Source organism: Podarcis liolepis, assembly GCF_965112155.1.
Source record: "Podarcis liolepis genome assembly, chromosome: 7".
Classification (NCBI taxonomy): domain Eukaryota; kingdom Metazoa; phylum Chordata; class Lepidosauria; order Squamata; family Lacertidae; genus Podarcis; species Podarcis liolepis.
The window spans coordinates 6708582-6727288 of record NC_139561.1 but is presented as its reverse complement, the minus strand read 5'-3'; the positions used below and the strand labels follow the sequence as shown (position 1 = coordinate 6727288).

Genomic DNA, 18707 nt, shown 5'->3' with positions numbered 1-18707 from the left:
AAGCGGACACGGAGCAATGGATCCAAACTACAAGAAAGAGGATTCCACCTAAACATTAGGAAGAACTTCCTGACAGTAAGAGCTGTTCGACAGTGGCATTTGCTGCCAAGGAGTGTGGTGGAGTCTCCTGCTTTGGAGGTCTTTAAGCAGAGGCTTGACAACCATATGTCAGGAGTGCTCTGATGGTGTTTCCTGCTTGGCAGGGGGTTGGACTCGATGGCCCTTGTGGTCTCTTCCAACTCTATGATTCTATGATTCTAGGTCAAGGCTGGCAGTGAGAGCAGAAAGAGCAGTGAAGTCAAGAACATAAGAAGAGGCTGCTGGATCAGCAACCTGTTCTCACAGTGGCAAGGCAGATGTCCTAACGGGAAACCCACAAGCAGGATTTGATCACCAGAACCCTTTCCCCTCCTGGGGCTTCCAGCAACTGGTATTCAGAAGCATTTACTGAGGCAGAGCATAGCCGTCATGCTTAGTAGCTGCTGTTTTGTCCCCCCCCCAAAAAAAATTATTCATTTTATAACACAAATAAACAACACAAAGCGAAAAACAAACAATACAAACAGATTCTTGTCTTATCCTTATTTTTCTAAACATTGTTAGGTGGCTTCCCCAAGTCCCCCCTCCCATCTGATTTTCATTTTACCTCATCCTTAGAAGTTTACATATTTCATAATTTCTAACCATTTTTTTATCACACTTACTTTAACCATAAAAATACTTCACATTTTATCACTTACAAATAATACTATTTTAAAATACACTATCTTCTACTTCTAACCCTACAGCCTAAATCCACTTCCAAAGCTATTCTAATATTTAAATATTAACATATATTTTTTTCAAATATTCCTTAAAATCATAGAATCATAGAATCATAGAGTTGGAAGAGACCACAAGGGCCATCGAGTCCAACCCCCTGCCAAGCAGGAAACACCATCAGAGCACTCCTGACATATGGTTGTCAAGGCTCTGCTTAAAGACCTCCAAAGTAGGAGACTCCACCACACTCCTTGGCAGCAAATTCCACTCTCGAACAGCTCTTACTGTCAGGAAGTTCTTCCTAATGTTTAGGTGGAATCTTCTTTCTTGTAGTTTGGATCCATTGCTCCGTGTCCGCTTCTCTGAAGCAGCAGAAAACAACCTTTCTCCCTCCTCTATGTGACATCCTTTTATATATTTGAACATGGCTATCATATCACCCCTTAACCTCCTCTTCTCCAGGCTAAACATGCCCAGCTCCCTTAGCCGTTCCTCATAAGGCATCGTTTCCAGGCCTTTGACCATTTTGGTTTCCCTCCTCTGGACACGTAGCTTAGTAGCTGTTGGTAGCCGCTGCCCAGAGCCATCTTTCCTATTGGGCTTAGTGGTGTGTTGCGCCCCAGCGAGTGGGGGTACTGTGCGGCTTTGCTGACGGCCTCCCCTTTCCCTGCACGCCCGCCAGCTGTGCCCCATTAACCATATGGCTGGCGAGCGTGCAGCTTCCTCCCAAGCCACCGCGGGAGAAGAGCAACTCTGGGAAATATGGGGCGGGCACCAGAGGGATCTTTGCACCACGGCCCTGGATATGCTTCAGACGGCCCTGCCGCTGCCTCTGTGAATTTGTCCAATTTTTAAAAATCATTTTAATGTTGACTTTTAAATTGTTGTAACCTGCCCTGGGACCTTAGGGTGAAGGGTGGGAAATAAATTAAGATAACATCATCAACAACAGTAACTTCAGGGTTGCACCGCTCTGCTCCCTGGAACAAATAGAGAACCTGATCTCTGCTAAACAATACGGAACCCTCCCTGGGAATAATGAAGAAAGGTCAAAAGAATCATGCTGGACAAGAGGCATCCATGTGGAGACTTCAAATTGCTGGATTTCCAACTCCCATTTCCCCTCCTCATTGACTGTGCTGACGGAGGAGGATGGGAGTTGGAGTCCAACCGAGAGCAAGTGGAGTAATCCATGTGGCCTACTCCTGAGACTGGAGACTCCCTAGCCCAAAGGCTCATGGGAGGAGGCTGGCTTATTCATGTATTCATTTACTTATATTGCATTTCTATCCCATCTTTTTCTCCAAGAGCTCAAGGTGACGTCCATAGCTCTCCCCGTCATTTAATCCCCACTGTGAGGTAGGCTAGGCTGAGAGGCAGTGACTGGCCTTCAAGGCCACCCAGTGAGTTTCATGGCCAAGGGGAGATTTGAACCCTGGTCTTTCTCCCAAGTCCACGTCCGGCACTCTAACCGCCACACCACCACGGTTTCCCAAATGATTTCGAAATGATTACTTTGAACATTTCAAGCTCTTCAAGAAAGAGCTGGTCAAGGAGGTGAAAAGAGGGCACCTTAACCATGAGGAGATATTTTCGTCATGAGGACAGGGTGGCCCCATCATAAGGACCTCACTTAAGTCCTCAGGAGACCAATGTTTGCAGTTCTCTAAACCACAAGAGCTCTGTTCCTGGGGACAAGGGTCCTTTGAGGTGGCTTAATGGCAAGGACCTCCCTGGCCACTTCCGTGGAACTTGGCTTTGAAGTATGAAGGGCTGGTGGTGGAGAACTAGGTTCTCACACCCGAAAAGCCAAGGGAAGGCCTGGCTCTCAGCCAGGTCAGCAGCCTGGAGGACTCACAGCCCACCTGGGTCACTGCCCCTCTAGGCTGCCACATATCTATCTATATATATATCTGACATGCTCCCTTCAGAGAGCAGGCTGGGAGCAGGGATTGCAGACACAGCCAGGCTATGGAGATCAAGGAGACGATGGAAATTGTCACGCAAGAAGCTCTGCTCCGAGCACCAGCAGTGGTGAGTCCCTCCCTGCATTGAGATCAGAGTCTTTTCTTTCTTTCTTTCTTTCTTTCTTTCTTTCTTTCTTTCTTTCTTTCTTTCTTTCTTTCTGAAAATAAATATTCTGATTTTTAGCACTCTGTAGGCTGTTGCATACGCGTGGTATCATGTTCATTATTATCTGCATTCTTCAAAACAACCACTTTATTTCTTAAGCTGCAAATGTAACAAGGCGGCGATAGAAACAATAAGAAGATTCCACCAATCCTAATTTAAATGTATACGTTTATCTAGGCAGCTCCAAAAAGGTATCTAATCAAGACCGAGGACTAAATACCTTATTGGAGATGCTACCTATTTATATTTTTATTGGGTTTTGCGAGGTAAATGAAACCACGCATCACATTTTAAAAACAACAACAAAAACTAACATACAGTGGGAAAGTCAGTACTGAGATGTCTATGTATGAATCAATCAATCAATCAATCAATCAATCAATCATAGAAGTGTAGAATTCAAAGGGGACTCAAAGGGGTTCTCCAGTCCAACCCCCTGCAATGCAGGAACCTCAGCTAAAGTGTCCATGACAGGTGGCCATCCAACCTTTGCTTAAAAACCTGCAACGAAGGAGAGTCCATAACCTCCTATGGAAGTTGACTCCACAATGTTATACAGGTAAGTATAATCATATCTGGATGTTTAAAGCGTTGTATTCCTCCAGAAGTCCACATGTCTTTTTTCAGTCTTGGTTAGGGTTACCAGACGTCCTCGTTTCCAGGGGACAGTCCCTGGATTTGCGAATAAGTCCCCAGACAAATTCCATCCCCGTAATGGCCCCGGATTTCATCTAATGGCCCCGGGAAACGCAGCAGCGGCAGTCTCAGCAGCCCAGAGCAGTTGGCTCTGGCTGGCTTCAGGAGCTGCTCGGAAGTCCCCATGTGATGGTGGCGCAGGGGCTCTAAGATGCACTTTCCAGGCTGCCTCCACCTTCCCTGACTCCAGCAACTAAGCTGTGAAGGGAGGCTTCGTGCTGCCTATCGGAGCAGCCTCCCAACTCCTACTTGCGTGCAAGCAGGAGGGGGCAGGCATCTCTCAGTTAGGCAACGGGAAGCCTCCCTTCCCAGTTGAGGGATCCCCACCCCCTCCTGCTTGCACGCAAGTAGGAATGGGATTGGGGATGCTCCGATGGCCTCACCACCACTGCTCTCGGCCCTCCTTCTCCACCTTCCATGCCTCACCCACTGCGCACCGCTTCCCCACCTCCACCACTGAAGAACCAACAACTCAGGGGCTGCCCAGGCTCATGGAGGAAGGAGATAGAAGCCTCGGAGGAAGGGGAAACGTGACGGTTGAGGTCAAGGCGGCGGCTGCCCTTCTGCCACCACCATCGCTGCAGCATCAATGTCCCTAACATGTAGTATGTATGTATGTATTTAAAGTGTCCCCGGATCATTGAAAAAAATCTGGTAAGCTTAGTCTAGGTAAGGAATTCTGCAGGTTCTTTTCCTTTCATGACTCAGAGATCTTCACTGAAGGTTTTTAAGCAGAGGCTGGATGCCCACCTGTCAGGGATTCTTTAGCTGGGATTTCCTGCATTGTGAGGGGTCAGACTAGATGACTCTCGGGGGTCCTTTCCAACTCTAGTTCTGTGACCTACACTGCAGTTACTACAGACTTCAGGGTACCTTTTTAAATAAGCAGTAGTGCAGCTTGAGCAACCGAGAAAACAAAGACAACTTCAGGTCAGTCTTAGCATCCTGTGTGTTATAAGTGTTAGTTGCACCCACTTACAAGAGAATAATCCCCACTGAACTCACTGGGACTAGCTTCTCTGTCTGCATGTACAGGTTTGTGCTGCTAGGGACTCAGGAAATCTTGGCTGAGGATTGTGCGAAACTGTGTTGCAAGATCTCGCATCTCTTTCACCCATTTCTACCAGGGAGCCTCCAGACATCCTTTTCATTTCACAGTCATGATGATTTGTGTTCATGATGCTCCCTGGGTGGTCACACACAATCCCGCTTTCAATACTGTGACATGCCACTCCAATCTCTGAGCGGTGAGACAAGCCAGGGTTTCCAGGCGCTTACCCAGGTTTAGCTTCCTTGGAATTAAGGTCAGGCAAAGACTGTGGTGCCTTTAGAATATATGGTTTCATTTACACCTGAACAGAAGACATTCACACCCAAACAGATCTTGCATCTCCTTTAGCCTCAGCCTTGGATCCAGTACAGAACACGCAGGGCTCTGTGATGCCAGTTCCCAGCCTGCTCCCAGATCATATCTCTCTCTCTCTCTCTCTCTCTCTCTCTCTCTCTCTCTCTCTCTCTCTCTCTCTCCTATGGTCATATTGTCTCACAATAAACCAGTTTCACGAGATTTTGAATAAATGTGCAACTAATCATTGCTGTTTTGAATTTTATTGTGTTATTTTCTTCCTTAGTGGTTAACATAAACGGTTATATTCAATCAGTCAATCAATCTTTATGAGCATACAGAGAAGACTGGAATATATGAATCGAAACATAAAATTGGCATCTGTTCACAGGAGGAAATGCTTTTAAGTTTAAGATAAAACTATACAGGCCTAGTAAGGTTAAAAAGTACCACTCAGGTCTTATGACGACGTAGTTTCATGGCATGGGTAGGCAAACTAAGGGCCAGGGGCCAGATCCGGCCCAATCACCTTCTCAATCCAGCCTGCAGACGGTCCGGGAATCAGTGTGTTTTTACATGAGTAGAATGTGTCCTTTTATTTAAAATGCATCTCTGGCTTATTTGTGGGGCATAGAAATTATTTCATTTCCGCCCCCAAAAATATAGTCCGGCCCCCCACAAGGTCTGAGGGACCATGGACCGGCCCCCTGCTGAAAAAGTTTGCTGACCCCTGGTCTAGACTGACCCACACTCCAACCCAAGCTGGCATTTATTTGGGATTTGTGAAGCACCTGAAAACAAGTCTCTGCATGTATCACACCCACTTTCCTCTCCCCCTGCAAGGACTACCATGCCCTGGACCCGGAGTTTGTGGGCTGCCCCTGCTGCGGCTGCTGCGACTGCTGCGGCTGCGACTGCTGCGGCTCCTGCCCCACCTGCTGCGGCTGCTGCCCCAACTGCTGCCCCAGCTGCTGCCCCCCCAGCTGCGCCTGCTGCTGCCGCTGGTGCTGCTGCCTGCCCAGGCTCCTGCTGCACCTGCCCAAGATGCCCAGCTGCCCCGTGCACATCAAGAGGCTCCTGATCATCGTGGTGATCGTCGTCCTCATCGTGGTGATCATCGTGGGGGCTCTCCTGATGGGCCTCTACGTCACCCAGGCGCACACGGAGGCGGTGAGCAGAGCGAGGATGCCATGGGATGTTTAGGGCAGGTGTTGCGGGACATCAACCAGCACGGCCAACGTTCAGGGGTGGTGAAGGTTTACAGGAGTTAAACTCTACAATTCTTTGGTTCTAGGCCAGGCATAGGCAAACTCAGCCCTCCAGATGTTTTGGGACTACAACTCCCATCATCCCTAACTAGCAGGACCCAGTGGTCAGGGATGATGGGAATTGTAGTCCTCCCAAAACATCTGGAGGGCCGAGTTTGCCTATGCCTGTTCTAGGCTGTAGTGCCAACAAGATCAGGATTAGGAAAGGTGTGAAATGAGCGGAGCCTAGGACAAAATGTTGCAGTGTGATGTGTTCCTGTTCGAGGCTCCAGCCCGCCATGACCTTTTCCAGGATATTCCATTACATATTCTCCCCTGGTTTTCTGCCTGCCTGTCCTCCAACCAGCAGTGAAAATTCAGTGTCCGCTAAGCATGCTTAGTTCCTACCCACCAGGGAGGGGATCATACCTCCGCAAACTGGGGTTCTCCAAGTTTGATGATACTTCCAGACTTTTGGCACGGATCATAATCTTTTAGCTACAGAAGTCTAGGCCCTTGGTCAGTGAGTTTGCTAAGGATTGGGGCCCGCAGGAAGGCAGGGGTTGCTACTTCGGGGAGTAGTTGTTGCTGCAGGATGCTGGAAAGAAGGGGAAACAAGGCACCTCTTGTTAACACACTCCATCACTTGCAGGTTTTGCAGATGACCATCGAGGGCCTGGAAGGAGGAGACTCGCAGCTCAACCTCTCTGTCAATATGGAAGAAGCAGCCACTTTCTATGTCAAGGACCGGACTAACGACCCAGCCACAGTCATTTATGACTTCAGCAAGGTGAGGGGCAACTGGCAAGTGAGTTGTGCCACATCTACACCGCACCAGGGCATAGCCGACTTCGGCCACATCAGGCTGTTTATACTTTGCTTCTGAATGCTCAAAAGCCGAGCCACCATTCCCCACCCCACAACATTTGCCGCCTGAGGCCATCACCTCACTTTGCCCAATGATAGGGCCAACCCAGGCTGGGTGGGAGCCAGATTTGCAAATTCATGTAAGAGAATTTTAAGGATTTACCTGGCAACTTTTAGCTTTAACACAGAGGGATTTTACAGTCTGAGCTGACCTAGAAAATGAAGTCACCTTCCTTTCAGACATTGCCTTTTTCTTTCTTTCGTTTTGGTGGCAGGACTCATTGGTACAGAGTACTGGCACACACACACACTTCCTTTTAGCTGTCCATGGTAGTGATTTTGACCTAACATCCACAGTATTTTTATCAAAGTGTGAGTACAACACACACCTCCATTTTTACAAAAAAGAAAAGAAAAGAGCACACCCATTTCCATGCCATCTGTAGCCAAACCTGAAAACTGGTATAAAAACCTAAGACAGGCATCCCCAACCTTCGGCCCTCCAGATGTTTTGGACTACAATTCCCATCATCCCTGACCACTGGTCCTGTTAGCTAGGGATCATGGGAATCATAGAATCATAGAGTTGGAAGAGACCACAAGGGCCATCGAGTCCAACCCCCTGCCAAGCAGGAAACACCATCAGAGCACTCCTGACATATGGTTGTCAAGCCTCTGCTTAAAGACCTCCAAAGTAGGATACTCCACCACACTCCTTGGCAGCAAATTCCACTGTCAAACAGCTCTTACTGTCAGGAAGTTCTTCCTAATGTTTAGGTGGAATCTTCTTTCTTGTAGTTTGGATCCATTGCTCCGTGTCCGCTTCTCTGGAGCAGCAGAAAACAACCTTTCTCCCTCCTCTATGTGACATCCTTTTATATATTTGAACATGGCTATCATATCACCCCTTAACCTCCTCTTCTCCAGGCTAAACATGCCCAGCTCCCATAGCCGTTCCTCATAAGGCATCGTTTCCAGGCCTTTGACAATTTTGGTTGCCCTCCTCTGGACACGTTCCAGTTTGTCAGTGTCCTTCTTGAATTGTGGTGCCCAGAACTGGACACAGTACTCCAGGTGAGGTCTGACCAGAGTTGTAGACCAAAATATCTGGCAGGCCACAGGCTGGGGATGCCTGACCTAAGAAGAGGCTGCTGGATCAGGCCAATGGCCCATCTATTCCAGCATCCTCTCCCCCCCCCATACCGCTTTATATTTTTAATAAAAATCTCAAAGCGGTTTACAGCATATTAGATCAGGGGTCAGCAAACGTACTGCACCTCGGGCCGGTGTCTCCAGCGCCGATCGCACAGGGCAGGGGAGCGCGTGCTCATACGCTACTTCCGGCGCACCTCCGGGTCGGAGGAGCACCAGAAATAGCTTGTGCGCATGTGCACGGACCTCCTCCGACCTGGATGTGCACCAGAAATAACGCATGCGCACAAGCTATTTCCAGTGCTCCTCCGACCCAGAAGTGGGCAGCCGCGCAGTGCTGGTTAGAGCGGGTGGTGGCAGTGGGCGGCAGGGGTCGCTGTGGGCCGGATAAATGAGTCCCTCGGGCCTTATCCGGCCCCAGGCCTTAGTTTGGGGACCCCTGTATTAGATCAGTCAATCAATAAAACAATAGCTGGGTGATGTTCCTCCGGCCTCATGAGGAGCCTCTTCAATAGGGCTGGGTGAGTTTGGGCCACAGTGTGTCACAGTGTGTCACAGTGGCAAGGCAGATGTCCTAACGGGAAACCCACAAGCAGGATTCGATCACAAGAGCGCTTTCCCTTCCTGTGGTTTCTGGCAACTGGTATTCAGAAGCCTTGTTGCCTCTGACTGTGGAGGCAAAGCAGAGCCAGCATGGCTAGGAGCCATCGATAGCCCTCTCCTCCTCCATGAATTTGTCTAACCCTCTTTTAGAGACATCCAAGTTGGTGCCCATAACTGCCTCCTGTGGGAGGGAGTTCCATAGTTTAACTTTGCGCTAAGAAGGACTTTCTTTTACCTGTCCTGAAACTTCCATCATCCAGTTTCATTGGACGCCTGCAAATTCTAGTGCTATGAGAGAGGGAGAAAAGCTTTTCTCGTCCACTTCCCCACTGCTTTGGCATCTGACTGTGTACATACTGCAGAATATCAAAGGTATTACACTGGGTAATGACATATAACTGAAAGCACCTGCTCTGTCTGCTCCCAGTTGCTGATTGGCTACAAACCTTGGCCCGGACACGCCTGCTATGTCACCAAGATGGACAAGGAGAACATCCAAGGCCTGGACATGATCCTCAAGGAATTCCAGGTGAGGGCAGGAACCTTCTGAAGGCGGAAGTGGTTTGAAGAAGAGCAGCGTCTGCTCCGTTTGGGCAAGGGGGGCCCTGCCCCCCAAAACTCAGCCATCCCTTACTCGCTTCCCCCTAACTGACAACCAGGCCAGGGGGGTAGACCTGTCTGTCCATTTCCTTTGCTTCAGTGTAGCCCTTTGTAGAACTCAACAGGGAAGAGGAGGTGTGTGTGGACAGAAGTGGGAGGAGTCTGCTTTGCCAGTCGTGGGCTCTAGCGCCACCTGCTGCTGGCCTCCCTGCCTTCCGCCCCATTAGCTCCAAGGAGCACCAGCCACCGCTGGGTTAGGAGCTCTTGGACCTCCTCATCCAAAAGCCTTTGTGGGTTGAGGGTGGCAAATGCACGGTAGGCAGATGATGAGCAGACAGCGCTCACTTCTTCTTCCACGGGACTCTTCTTACGAAGGACGGCAAAGCAGTTGCAGTAGTTCATGTACTGATGACTTCAAGACTGGACTACTGCAGTGCGCTCTATGTGGCGCTTCCTGTGGCGATCACACAGGGTCCCCGGACGTTTCACCGTCTATTGATCCCTGTGCCACCACTTTATTTCTCGCTGCCACCAACCAGACTCTACCTGGTACAATACTGAGTCCAGTCAGGGTTAAGTTGGAACACAAACTTCTGTTTATTTATTGCAGTTTAACAAGCGTGTGGTTTCATAAACAGTATCGGTCAATTACATTCATGGGGTGCCTATCCAGACCTATAACTTCCGCTACCTGCTCTCCCTCACTAAACCACCTCTCAGATATTTACTTGTCTTCCTAGCTCCTAAATGTTCCTGACGCAGCTTATTTCGCTACACTAACTCAGCCTCTCCACAGACTCTATCCCAATTCACTCCCACTCCAACCAACCACCCAACTCCCAACGAACTCCCCCCTTTTATAGTCCCTCTGACTCCACCCCCCGGGTTCTGATTGTGTAACCTGTTTAACTATTTCACCTCCAGCACTCTCATATGTTAACGTCATACTAATAAGAATTATTTTTCGGGGGGGGGGGGAGTTTAAATACTAAAACAGATTAGCATTACCTCAACTTTCTAAGCATCTGGGTGGGCTTGTCGAAACAGGATTTTTTTTAGCAAGCACCAAAAAGAGTACATTTATTCATGAAATACAAAATAACCTCTCCTGTCTTCTAGACTGCTCTGAGGGAGAAGGAGGCATTCCTGACAACTCTGGTTGATCGCTCCATCCTGGGCACCACGTTTAACATCCTCTGCAGTCACGTTCCAGTCTTTCAGACTTAGTGAGGTGAGTGATGAAGAAAGGTGTGGATTAGAGATGCTCAGAAATTGAGGAGGAGTTATAACTTCATGCCCTAACAGCTTCCACCTAGACACACTAGTGCTGTGCTGCAAATTTCTCTGACCGTTTCCCGTTTTTTAACCATTTTTCTGTTAACAAGTGAAATATACTTGGAGTCGAGAGTGGATTTCATGCTCTTTATTCAGCTCATAGTGGTGAGGAGGAATGGAAGTTCCCCCAGAATGTCTGCTTTATATACATTATTTACACAATGGGCCCCATGTGATTGGCTAATTCCGGGATTCTCCTGTAGGCCAATCAGGTTGCGAATTCACTTCCACCTGGAGCTGAATTGGGTGGCTGCTGTGGACCAATCAGTCTGCTGCATTCTGGATCCTATTGTTCTAGGACCAATCAGACTGCTGCATTCTGGATCCTATTGTTCTAGGACCAATCAGACTGCTGCATTCTGGATCCTATTGTTCTAGGACCAATCAGACTGCTGCATTTTGGATCCTATTGTTCTAGGACCAATCAGACTGCTGCATTCTGAATCCTATTGTTCTAGGACCAATCAGACTGCTGCATTTTGGATCCTATTGTTCTAGGACCAATCAGACTGCTGCATTCTGGATCCTATTCAACTCAGTACATAACAACAAGAAAGGAAACTGATCCAAGGGGAGAGAAAATGTCAGTGAAAATCTTGAGTGAGGGGTGCAGGGTTTGGGGTCAAGCTTCCCTCGTTTCTGTGTCAGCCCAGAAACTGTGAGTGTCCCTTCCGTTGTCCTACAAATGATCCCACCCATGGCCTGTGCTTTGTCCACCTCCTTGGCTGCCCTCTTGTGGGCCTCTGTTTTGGATCTGGAAATTTAGGCACCAGGGGAGGCTGCAGCCGGGTAGAGGAAGGAAAACTCTCAAATGCCCTGAGACCTGCGGGTATAGGATATAGTACACAAATTTAAACTAATGATGATAATAATAATAATAATAACCCAACCTTGGCAACCTAAGAATCATAGAATTGTACTCTGTGCTGCTTTCAGCATATGCAAAAACATAATAAGACATTAAACATAAAAAACATCCCTATACAAGTGGTACCTTGGTATTCAAATGGCTTGGCTCCCAAACACCGCAAACCCAGGAGTCAGTGTTCTGGTTTGTGAACACTTTTCAGAAGCCAACACAGCTTCCGCTTGAGTGCAGGACGTTCCTGCAGCCAATTGGAAGCTGAGCCTTGGTTTTCGAACGCTTTCGGGAGTCGATCGGACTCCTGGAACGGATTCAGTTCAAGAACCAAGGTACTGTACAGGGCTGCCTTCAGACATCTTCTAAGGTTGTATAGTTACTTATCTCCTTGACATCTGATGTAACCTCACTTCTCACAGTGAGGGAACCACCAGAAGGCCCTCGGCGCTGGACCTCAGCGTCTGGGCAGAACGATGGGGATGGAGACTCTCCTTCAGGTATACAGGGCTGAGGCTATTTAGGGCTATAAAGGTCAGCAACAACACTTTGAATTGTACCTGGAAACATATGTAGAAAATGGAAGCCTCTTTCTCAGGGGTTGAAAACTCCCTAGAAATTAGAGGACAGATTTTGGCACAGCACAGCAAACATACACACACACCCCTCCATATGCTCACAAGTCTATGGGCCCACCAGTGGCGTAGCGTGGGTTGTCAGCACCCGGGGCAAGGCAAGTCATTTGCGCCCCCTAACCCTAACCCCCAGATGTTGCGCCCGGTGCGGCCGGGCCCCCCTGCACCCCCCACGCTACGCCACTGGGGCCCACAAGCTAAGCTGATGGATATGTGGTGGATATGTAGGAAAATACAGAGTATCCATGCAGAACTGCTAAAAATGCTAAAGATCTTTTTCAATAAAAAAAACAGAGGCCTACCTCCTGGGAATAACAGATTTGGATATTCCGCAAAAGAGGAAGGGTATCTTTTTATATGCGACGGCGGCAGCAAGGGTTCTGATCGCGAAAAAATGGAAGAGTAATGAAATCCCCTCTATACAAGATTGGATCCAAAAGCTAACAGAATATGCCGAATTAGATGGTCTATCAGAAAAAATAAAGAATAAATCAAAACAGGAATTTGTTTCAAAATGGGAGGTTTTCAAAGAATATCTGAAAAATAAATATAGTAGTTTAAATTCTGTTGCAGCATTCGAGGAACTTCAGTAATAGTTGCAAGGTAGATACAAAATTAGATATATTAAGAAGAAGTTTAATTAGGATAAAAGTGTTTATTGGCAACAAGTATTATGAAATCAAAATATGTAATAGACAGGAGGTCGGGTCTTTAGTGTTAAGACCAATATATGTTATATTGTTTGCTAAGAAAATTATGTGTTTATAGTTATTCCTGTATGTAATTTGGTATTTGTGATTTTTTTTCTTTTTTCTTGTTGTATCAATAAAAAATCTTTTTTTAAAAAAAAAGCTGAGCACATGTACATGTATCAGTTGGGACTTGCCTGTTGCTGGAAACCATAAGAGGGCAGAGGGCTCTTGTGTTCGAATCCTGCTTGCGGGCTTCCCATAATGGGCATCAGGTTTGCGGCTGTGAAAACAGGAGGGTGGACCAGATGGGCCATTGGCCTGACTCAGCAAGACTGTTTTACTTTCTTATGCCTTGCAGGTGCATGCTGGAAGCGCTTCAACTCTCCGGAGAATTGCAAGAATGCTGCTGCTTCCCCTGGGCTCCCCTTGCTCAGAGCTCAACCTCAAGTGGCTTTCTGAGTTTTTGCTTCAGGAGGGATCACACAGCTAATTCTGTAAGAGATTTGACCTATGGTGGTTTTGGACATTATTGAGGGGCACAAAGGCAGGAAAGTGGCTTCCTGGGTTTCTGCTGGGGGTGGGGGAAGAAATCTGTTTCACTCTGCATTTGAATAGGAACCGGCTCAGTTCACACAGAATCCAAAACAGCCTTTGAAATCTGCACTTCTCTGAAGTTTGCAAGGAAATTCTCCAGCCAAGTTGTGCGCACAGAAATATATATCTGTGGCTTAGGAGAAAAGGCGCGTTAAAAATGCCTTGTTGTTGTTGAGTCGTTTAGTCGTGTCCGACTCTTCGTGACCCCGTGGACCAGAGCACACCAGGCACTCCTGTCTTCCACTGCCTCCCGCAGTTTGGTCAAACTCATGCTGGTAGCTTCGAGAACACTCTCCAACCATCTCGTCCTCTGTTGTCTCCTTCTCCTTGTGCCCTCCATCTTTCCCAACATCAGGGTCTTTTCCAGGGAGTCTTTTCTTCTCATGAGGTGACCAAAATATTCAGCTTCAGGATCTGTCCTTCCAGTGAGCACTCAGGGCTGATTTCCTTCAGAATGGATAGGTTTGATCTTCTTGCAGTCCATGGGACTCTCAAGAGTCTCCTCCAGCACCATAATTCAAAAGCATCAATTCTTTGTCAATCAGCCTTCTTTATGGTCCAGCTCTCACTTCCATACATCACTACTGGGAAAAGCATAGCTTTAACTATACGGACTTTTGTTGGCAAGGTGATGTCTCTGTTTGTTTGTTTTTTGCTTTTTTTGGCGCAAATAACATACAAGAATGCATTACATTAGGAGAAATTGCTTGCAATGATGTGTGTATTGAGCAAAATTGCATTAAAATTGTGTGTATATGGGGAAATGCCCATTAAAACAGTGGTGAGATTTCGTGAGGCCCCTTAAAAAAAATAATTTAAAAACTGATGTAGAAATGGGGAGAACTGAACTTCACATTAAATATGGGAAGCCAATACTGACAGATTCATCCGTCCTGAGTTTATGCCTATCATTAACACCTCAAGGTGGGAGCACAAAGGCAGTCCTGAGCGTGGGGGGGGGGGTGAGCCCCCTAGATTAAAGGCTCATTGGTGCAGTTATGAATTTCAGTGGCCACACCAACATGCCGAGGTGCCTGCTTTCTCCCTTTCAGGGCCCAGGGCTCCCCTCCCTCTTCTTGCTCTTATCTGCACAGCTGAAAGCCCAACTTGCTCTTGCCAATGCTGCCTGGCATAATTAGCATCCAGACCCACTGCCTCACATAGGGGAGGGATGTCTCTGCATGTGGGGTAGGAGAGAGAGAGAGAGAGAATGAGAATTCAGAAAGAAGCTGGAGATTTCCCCCAAGTTCCTCATCTTCCCAGGTTATTCTCACGTCTGGTTTGACACAAGCAAAAATGGGAAAGCACTTAAATAAATGATAGCTGCCCAATTTACACTAACCCAATGTGACAGCTGTAGAGTTTCAGGAAGTGGTGAATAATAGATTGTTACGGGTTATTGCCTCCTTGCAGGCAGCTGATCTGAGAAGAGGCAAGATCCAGGAGAGAGAGTTAGCTGTCGCTTGGAAGAGGAGGGCAATTGACGGCGCCGTCCTCCTTCTCCAGTCTTGGTTGTCCCAAGACTTCAATCCTGGGGAGGTTCGGCCGAGCGCATTTTCCTTTGAACTAGCCTCACTCAAATCCTGCTGCCCTCAAGGAGCTTTGGGACCCCCAGCACCACATGGCACCACATGATCCCTGGGGCTGGTGGGACTTGTGGTCCAAAAGATTTGGAGGGCACCAGGTTGGGGAAGGCAGCTCCAGAGGAAAATGAAAGCTGTGGCTAGAAGCAACCTCTTCTAGCCAATGTGGTGAGAGCCAGTGTGGTGTAGTGGTTAAGAGCGGTAGTCTCGTAATCTGGTGAACCAGGTTCGCGTCTCCGCTCCTCCACATGCAGCTGCTGGGTGACCTTGGGCCAGTCACACTTCTCTGAAGTCTCTCAGCCCCACTCACCTCACAGAATGTTTGTTGTGGGGGAGGAAGGGAAAGGAGAATGTTGGCCGCTTTGAGACTCCTTCGGGTAGTGATAAAGCGGGATATCAAATCCAAACTCTTCTTCTTCTCTAAGAATACCCCAACGCTGGGCCTTCAAATGAGGCCCCTAGGATGCTGTTTTCAGCAGAGCTTACCTTAAAGAGCTCAGTGGGTAGCTCACATAGGAAAACACCCCTAAGTCATCTTTCAAGTCTTCTGGTTTGTAGTTTCCACACAGACCCATCGACCAAAGAGAGCTGGAATGGTGCAGTGATTTCAGTGTCCGACTGGAATCACCTGGGAGACCCGGGTTCGAATCCCCACGCAACCATGCGGCTCACTTTGGGGGCCAGTCACTGCCTCTCAGCCTAACCTACCTCACAGGGTTGTTGTGGGGACTAAATGAGCAAGGGGAGAGGCGAGGTGCATACACCACCTTGAGGGCCTTGGACCTAAAAGGTGAGATATCAATGTTATACATAATAGAAAACCAGGACTTCCCGGAATATCCCATGGCACATTGCGAACTGTACCTTCAGTTCTTGTGGGACATGAGCTGGGCACCCCCTTCTTGCTCAGTGCTCAAATTATTAGATCAAATCTATGCTGCCAGGTGCCATAAGAAAGCTGCAGAGATAGCGTAGGATAGTACACACCCCGGAAATGATCTCTTTCAGCTTCTGCCCTCTGGAAGAAGGTATAGAGTTATAAAGACCAGGACTAGCCACCTGAGAAACAGTTTCTACACAAATGCAATTCTGGTTCTAAACGCAGCATAAGGAGTCTCTATAGTATATTGTATTTTAAAATGGGGTTTCAGAGTTTTTAGGGGTTTTGGGATGTTTTATGTAGATTTCCAATTTCATTGATCTGTATGGGACAATGACAATACAGATATCGTATACCGTATTTTTTGTTCTATAAGACCCACTTTTTCCCTCCTAAAAAGTAAGGGGAAATGTGTGTGCGTCTTATGGAGCGAATGCAGGCTGCGCAGCTATCCCAGAAGCCAGAACAGCCAGAGGGATCGCTGCTTTTGCTGCGCAGCAATCCCTCTTGTTGTTCTGGCTTCTGAGATTCAGAATATATTTTTTTTCTTGTTTTCCTTGTCCAAAAACTAGGTGCGTCTTATGGTCTGGTGCGTCTTATAGAGGAAAAAATGTGGTATATCGTAAAGGGTTGGTGGGTCCTCAGTTAACCCCACAGGCTCCAACCTCCCATTCCTGCTTCTCCCACCAGAGACCTACCTAAGATGTAGGGTGGAAGACCTCTACGGCCTCTCATACAAGGCTGTGCTCCCCTTGTGGGACAGGATGAACCTAAACCGCCTTCAGTGACCTTTGCTTGGCCTCATTAGTTGACTGTCGGTTAGCCCTGGCCAGGAAATGGAAAGAGCATACAGTAAATTCCTTTTCTGTCCAAATTTGCTTGGGAACTTGCTTTGCTCCACCTGCAGAGGGCGCCCTTGTGCATGCAATTCGCTTGCAAAAAAAAACCCCTCCGGTCACAGATTATCCTCGCCGCTTTCATAACGTTGCTATTTACATGGAAAGTTTGTGACTTTGCTACTTTGTTTGGATTGAGAGTTACTTTCAATAAAAGCATTTGCACCTGCTGTCCTGAACGAAGTTGCTTTATTACAATGTGAAGTGGGCAGAGATTAGGGTTGCATTGTCCCAACACACCACACTATAAATAAAAATTATAAACACACTATAAATAAAAATTAGGTTGTTTCTGCGACTGATCTTGTTGAGGCTGGCAAGGGAAGCAAACAGAAAAGGGACATATTTATTTGGAGTAAAAGTAGCCGTTTGAATATTAAATCCAACCATTTATTTCCTTAAAAACAGCAAAATAAAGTGAATTACAGGGGTGCAGATATTTGCAAATATGTAATAATTCTTCTATTAAAATTATGCCGCCACAGAAAACCCAGAAGAGAAATATCCCACCGGGCCCCCAGTCAAACCATATTTGCACACCTCAGCGGGTTGCAACATAAGCTGCACCTCTGTATAAAAGCGCCACCCAGCACCTGAAAGAAGAAGCCATCAGTATCATCAGCAATGGAGCATCTGCCTTGGTGCAGACAAGGGGGGCTGCAGTCAGTTATCACCCCCCGCATTCCTTGTGAGCAGCATTAATGCCAAGGAGCAGTTTTCCAAAGCCCTGAAAAACGGCAGGACTTCTATTCATGCCTGAGCCCAGCACAGACTCTCTTTTCAAAACTTTGCAGGGGGTCGGACTGGATGATCCTTCCAGCTCCACAGTTCTGTGATTATATGAAATTAAACACCTCCCTTGATAGCATACAGGGAACATGGGCCGTTATTTTATGTTTAGACCAGGCATGGCCAAACTTGGCCCTCCAGATGTTTTGGGACTACAACTCCCATCACCCCTAGCTAACAGGACCAGTGGTCAGGGATGGTGGGAATTCTAGTCCCAAAAACATCTGCAGGGCCAAGTCCGGCCATGCCTGGTTTAGAACATTTGAAAGGAGCAGGGAGGAACCTCTGGCCCGGGGTGACACCACTGTCCCTGGTCCTTAACCTCCTTGGGCGATTTGGCCTGTGCCCTGGAACTCTGGCCAGGCCTTTTGATCGCCTGCAGAGAGAGATGGGCTTTGGAAAGTCCTCTAATTGGACTAATTAACCAATCCTGGTTTAAAGAAGGGACAGGGAGGAGGGGGAGGCAAGTGGGGCCTTGAAGTGGCCATCAGTACTCAACTGAGTGGTCCTCCAGGCCACCAGAGGGAGGTGTTCTGCAGAGCTTTGCTGCCCATCCCTCTCTTCCCCTAGAAGCCAGGGAGACCAGCAGCAGAGCTCGGTGGTCCTTTGTGGGGTTCTCCTCGAGGTGCCCGCTTCACCCAGCCTCATGGGAGTGTGGGGTTGACGTGTTGCAGTTGCGCAAGGAAAGGGAGTGTGAGAGGCTTCTCTTGGGCACTCTCCCCTTTGATGCAAGGGATCATCCACCCCTGTTTTAAAGCTACTATCTTCAGCAGGGGTGGCCCCTCCAATTATGCCGCCTGAGGCCAAAGAGAAAGGTCTGCTCTGCTGCCGAAGTCTCCCTGCCCTGCCAACGCTATGGGCTGTGTGGCAGTGCCAGCAAAGCACGGACAGCAACACCGGGTTCCGGTTAGAACTTGTAAGGTTTTGGATCGCGTTGTGTTGCAGGAATTTATGTATAGGTTGGGGGGGTTGCCCCTCCAGCAGATATCATGCACATGGAGCCCCCTACCAAAATCAGCACAATTGCTTTTGTGACTTT

The 18707-nt window shown here is 47.9% G+C and overlaps 1 protein-coding gene and 1 long non-coding RNA gene across 4 annotated transcripts in view; both read left to right on the top strand.

The window, feature by feature from the left end:
• The window catches only part of LOC310711985, a 129478-nt gene extending 112429 nt beyond the window's left edge, over nucleotides 1-17049 (top strand). The window contains exon 2 of the long non-coding RNA XR_014528693.1: nucleotides 16556-17049. This is a non-coding gene — a long non-coding RNA (uncharacterized lncRNA). The remainder of the gene's footprint in view (nucleotides 1-16555) is intronic.
• LOC310711937 (surfactant protein C-like) lies at nucleotides 2412-17049 on the top strand. Of its 3 annotated transcripts, XR_014528673.1 has the most exons (7): nucleotides 2412-2796; nucleotides 5780-6106; nucleotides 6836-6973; nucleotides 9233-9334; nucleotides 10525-10636; nucleotides 13285-15268; nucleotides 15529-17049. XR_014528673.1 is itself a non-coding variant. In XM_083514445.1 (6 exons), exons 1-5 carry the CDS (start codon nucleotides 2734-2736, stop codon nucleotides 10630-10632), a joined length of 729 nt encoding a protein of 242 aa, XP_083370571.1. In that variant the 5' UTR covers nucleotides 2412-2733; the 3' UTR covers nucleotides 10633-10636; nucleotides 13285-17049. The 3 variants fall into 3 exon arrangements, 2 of the variants coding, with proteins under 2 accessions (XP_083370571.1, XP_083370570.1); XM_083514445.1 differs by having other exon boundaries at nucleotides 10534-10636; nucleotides 13285-17049; XM_083514444.1 differs by having other exon boundaries at nucleotides 13285-17049.
• Nucleotides 17050-18707: the final 1658 nt, after the last annotated feature.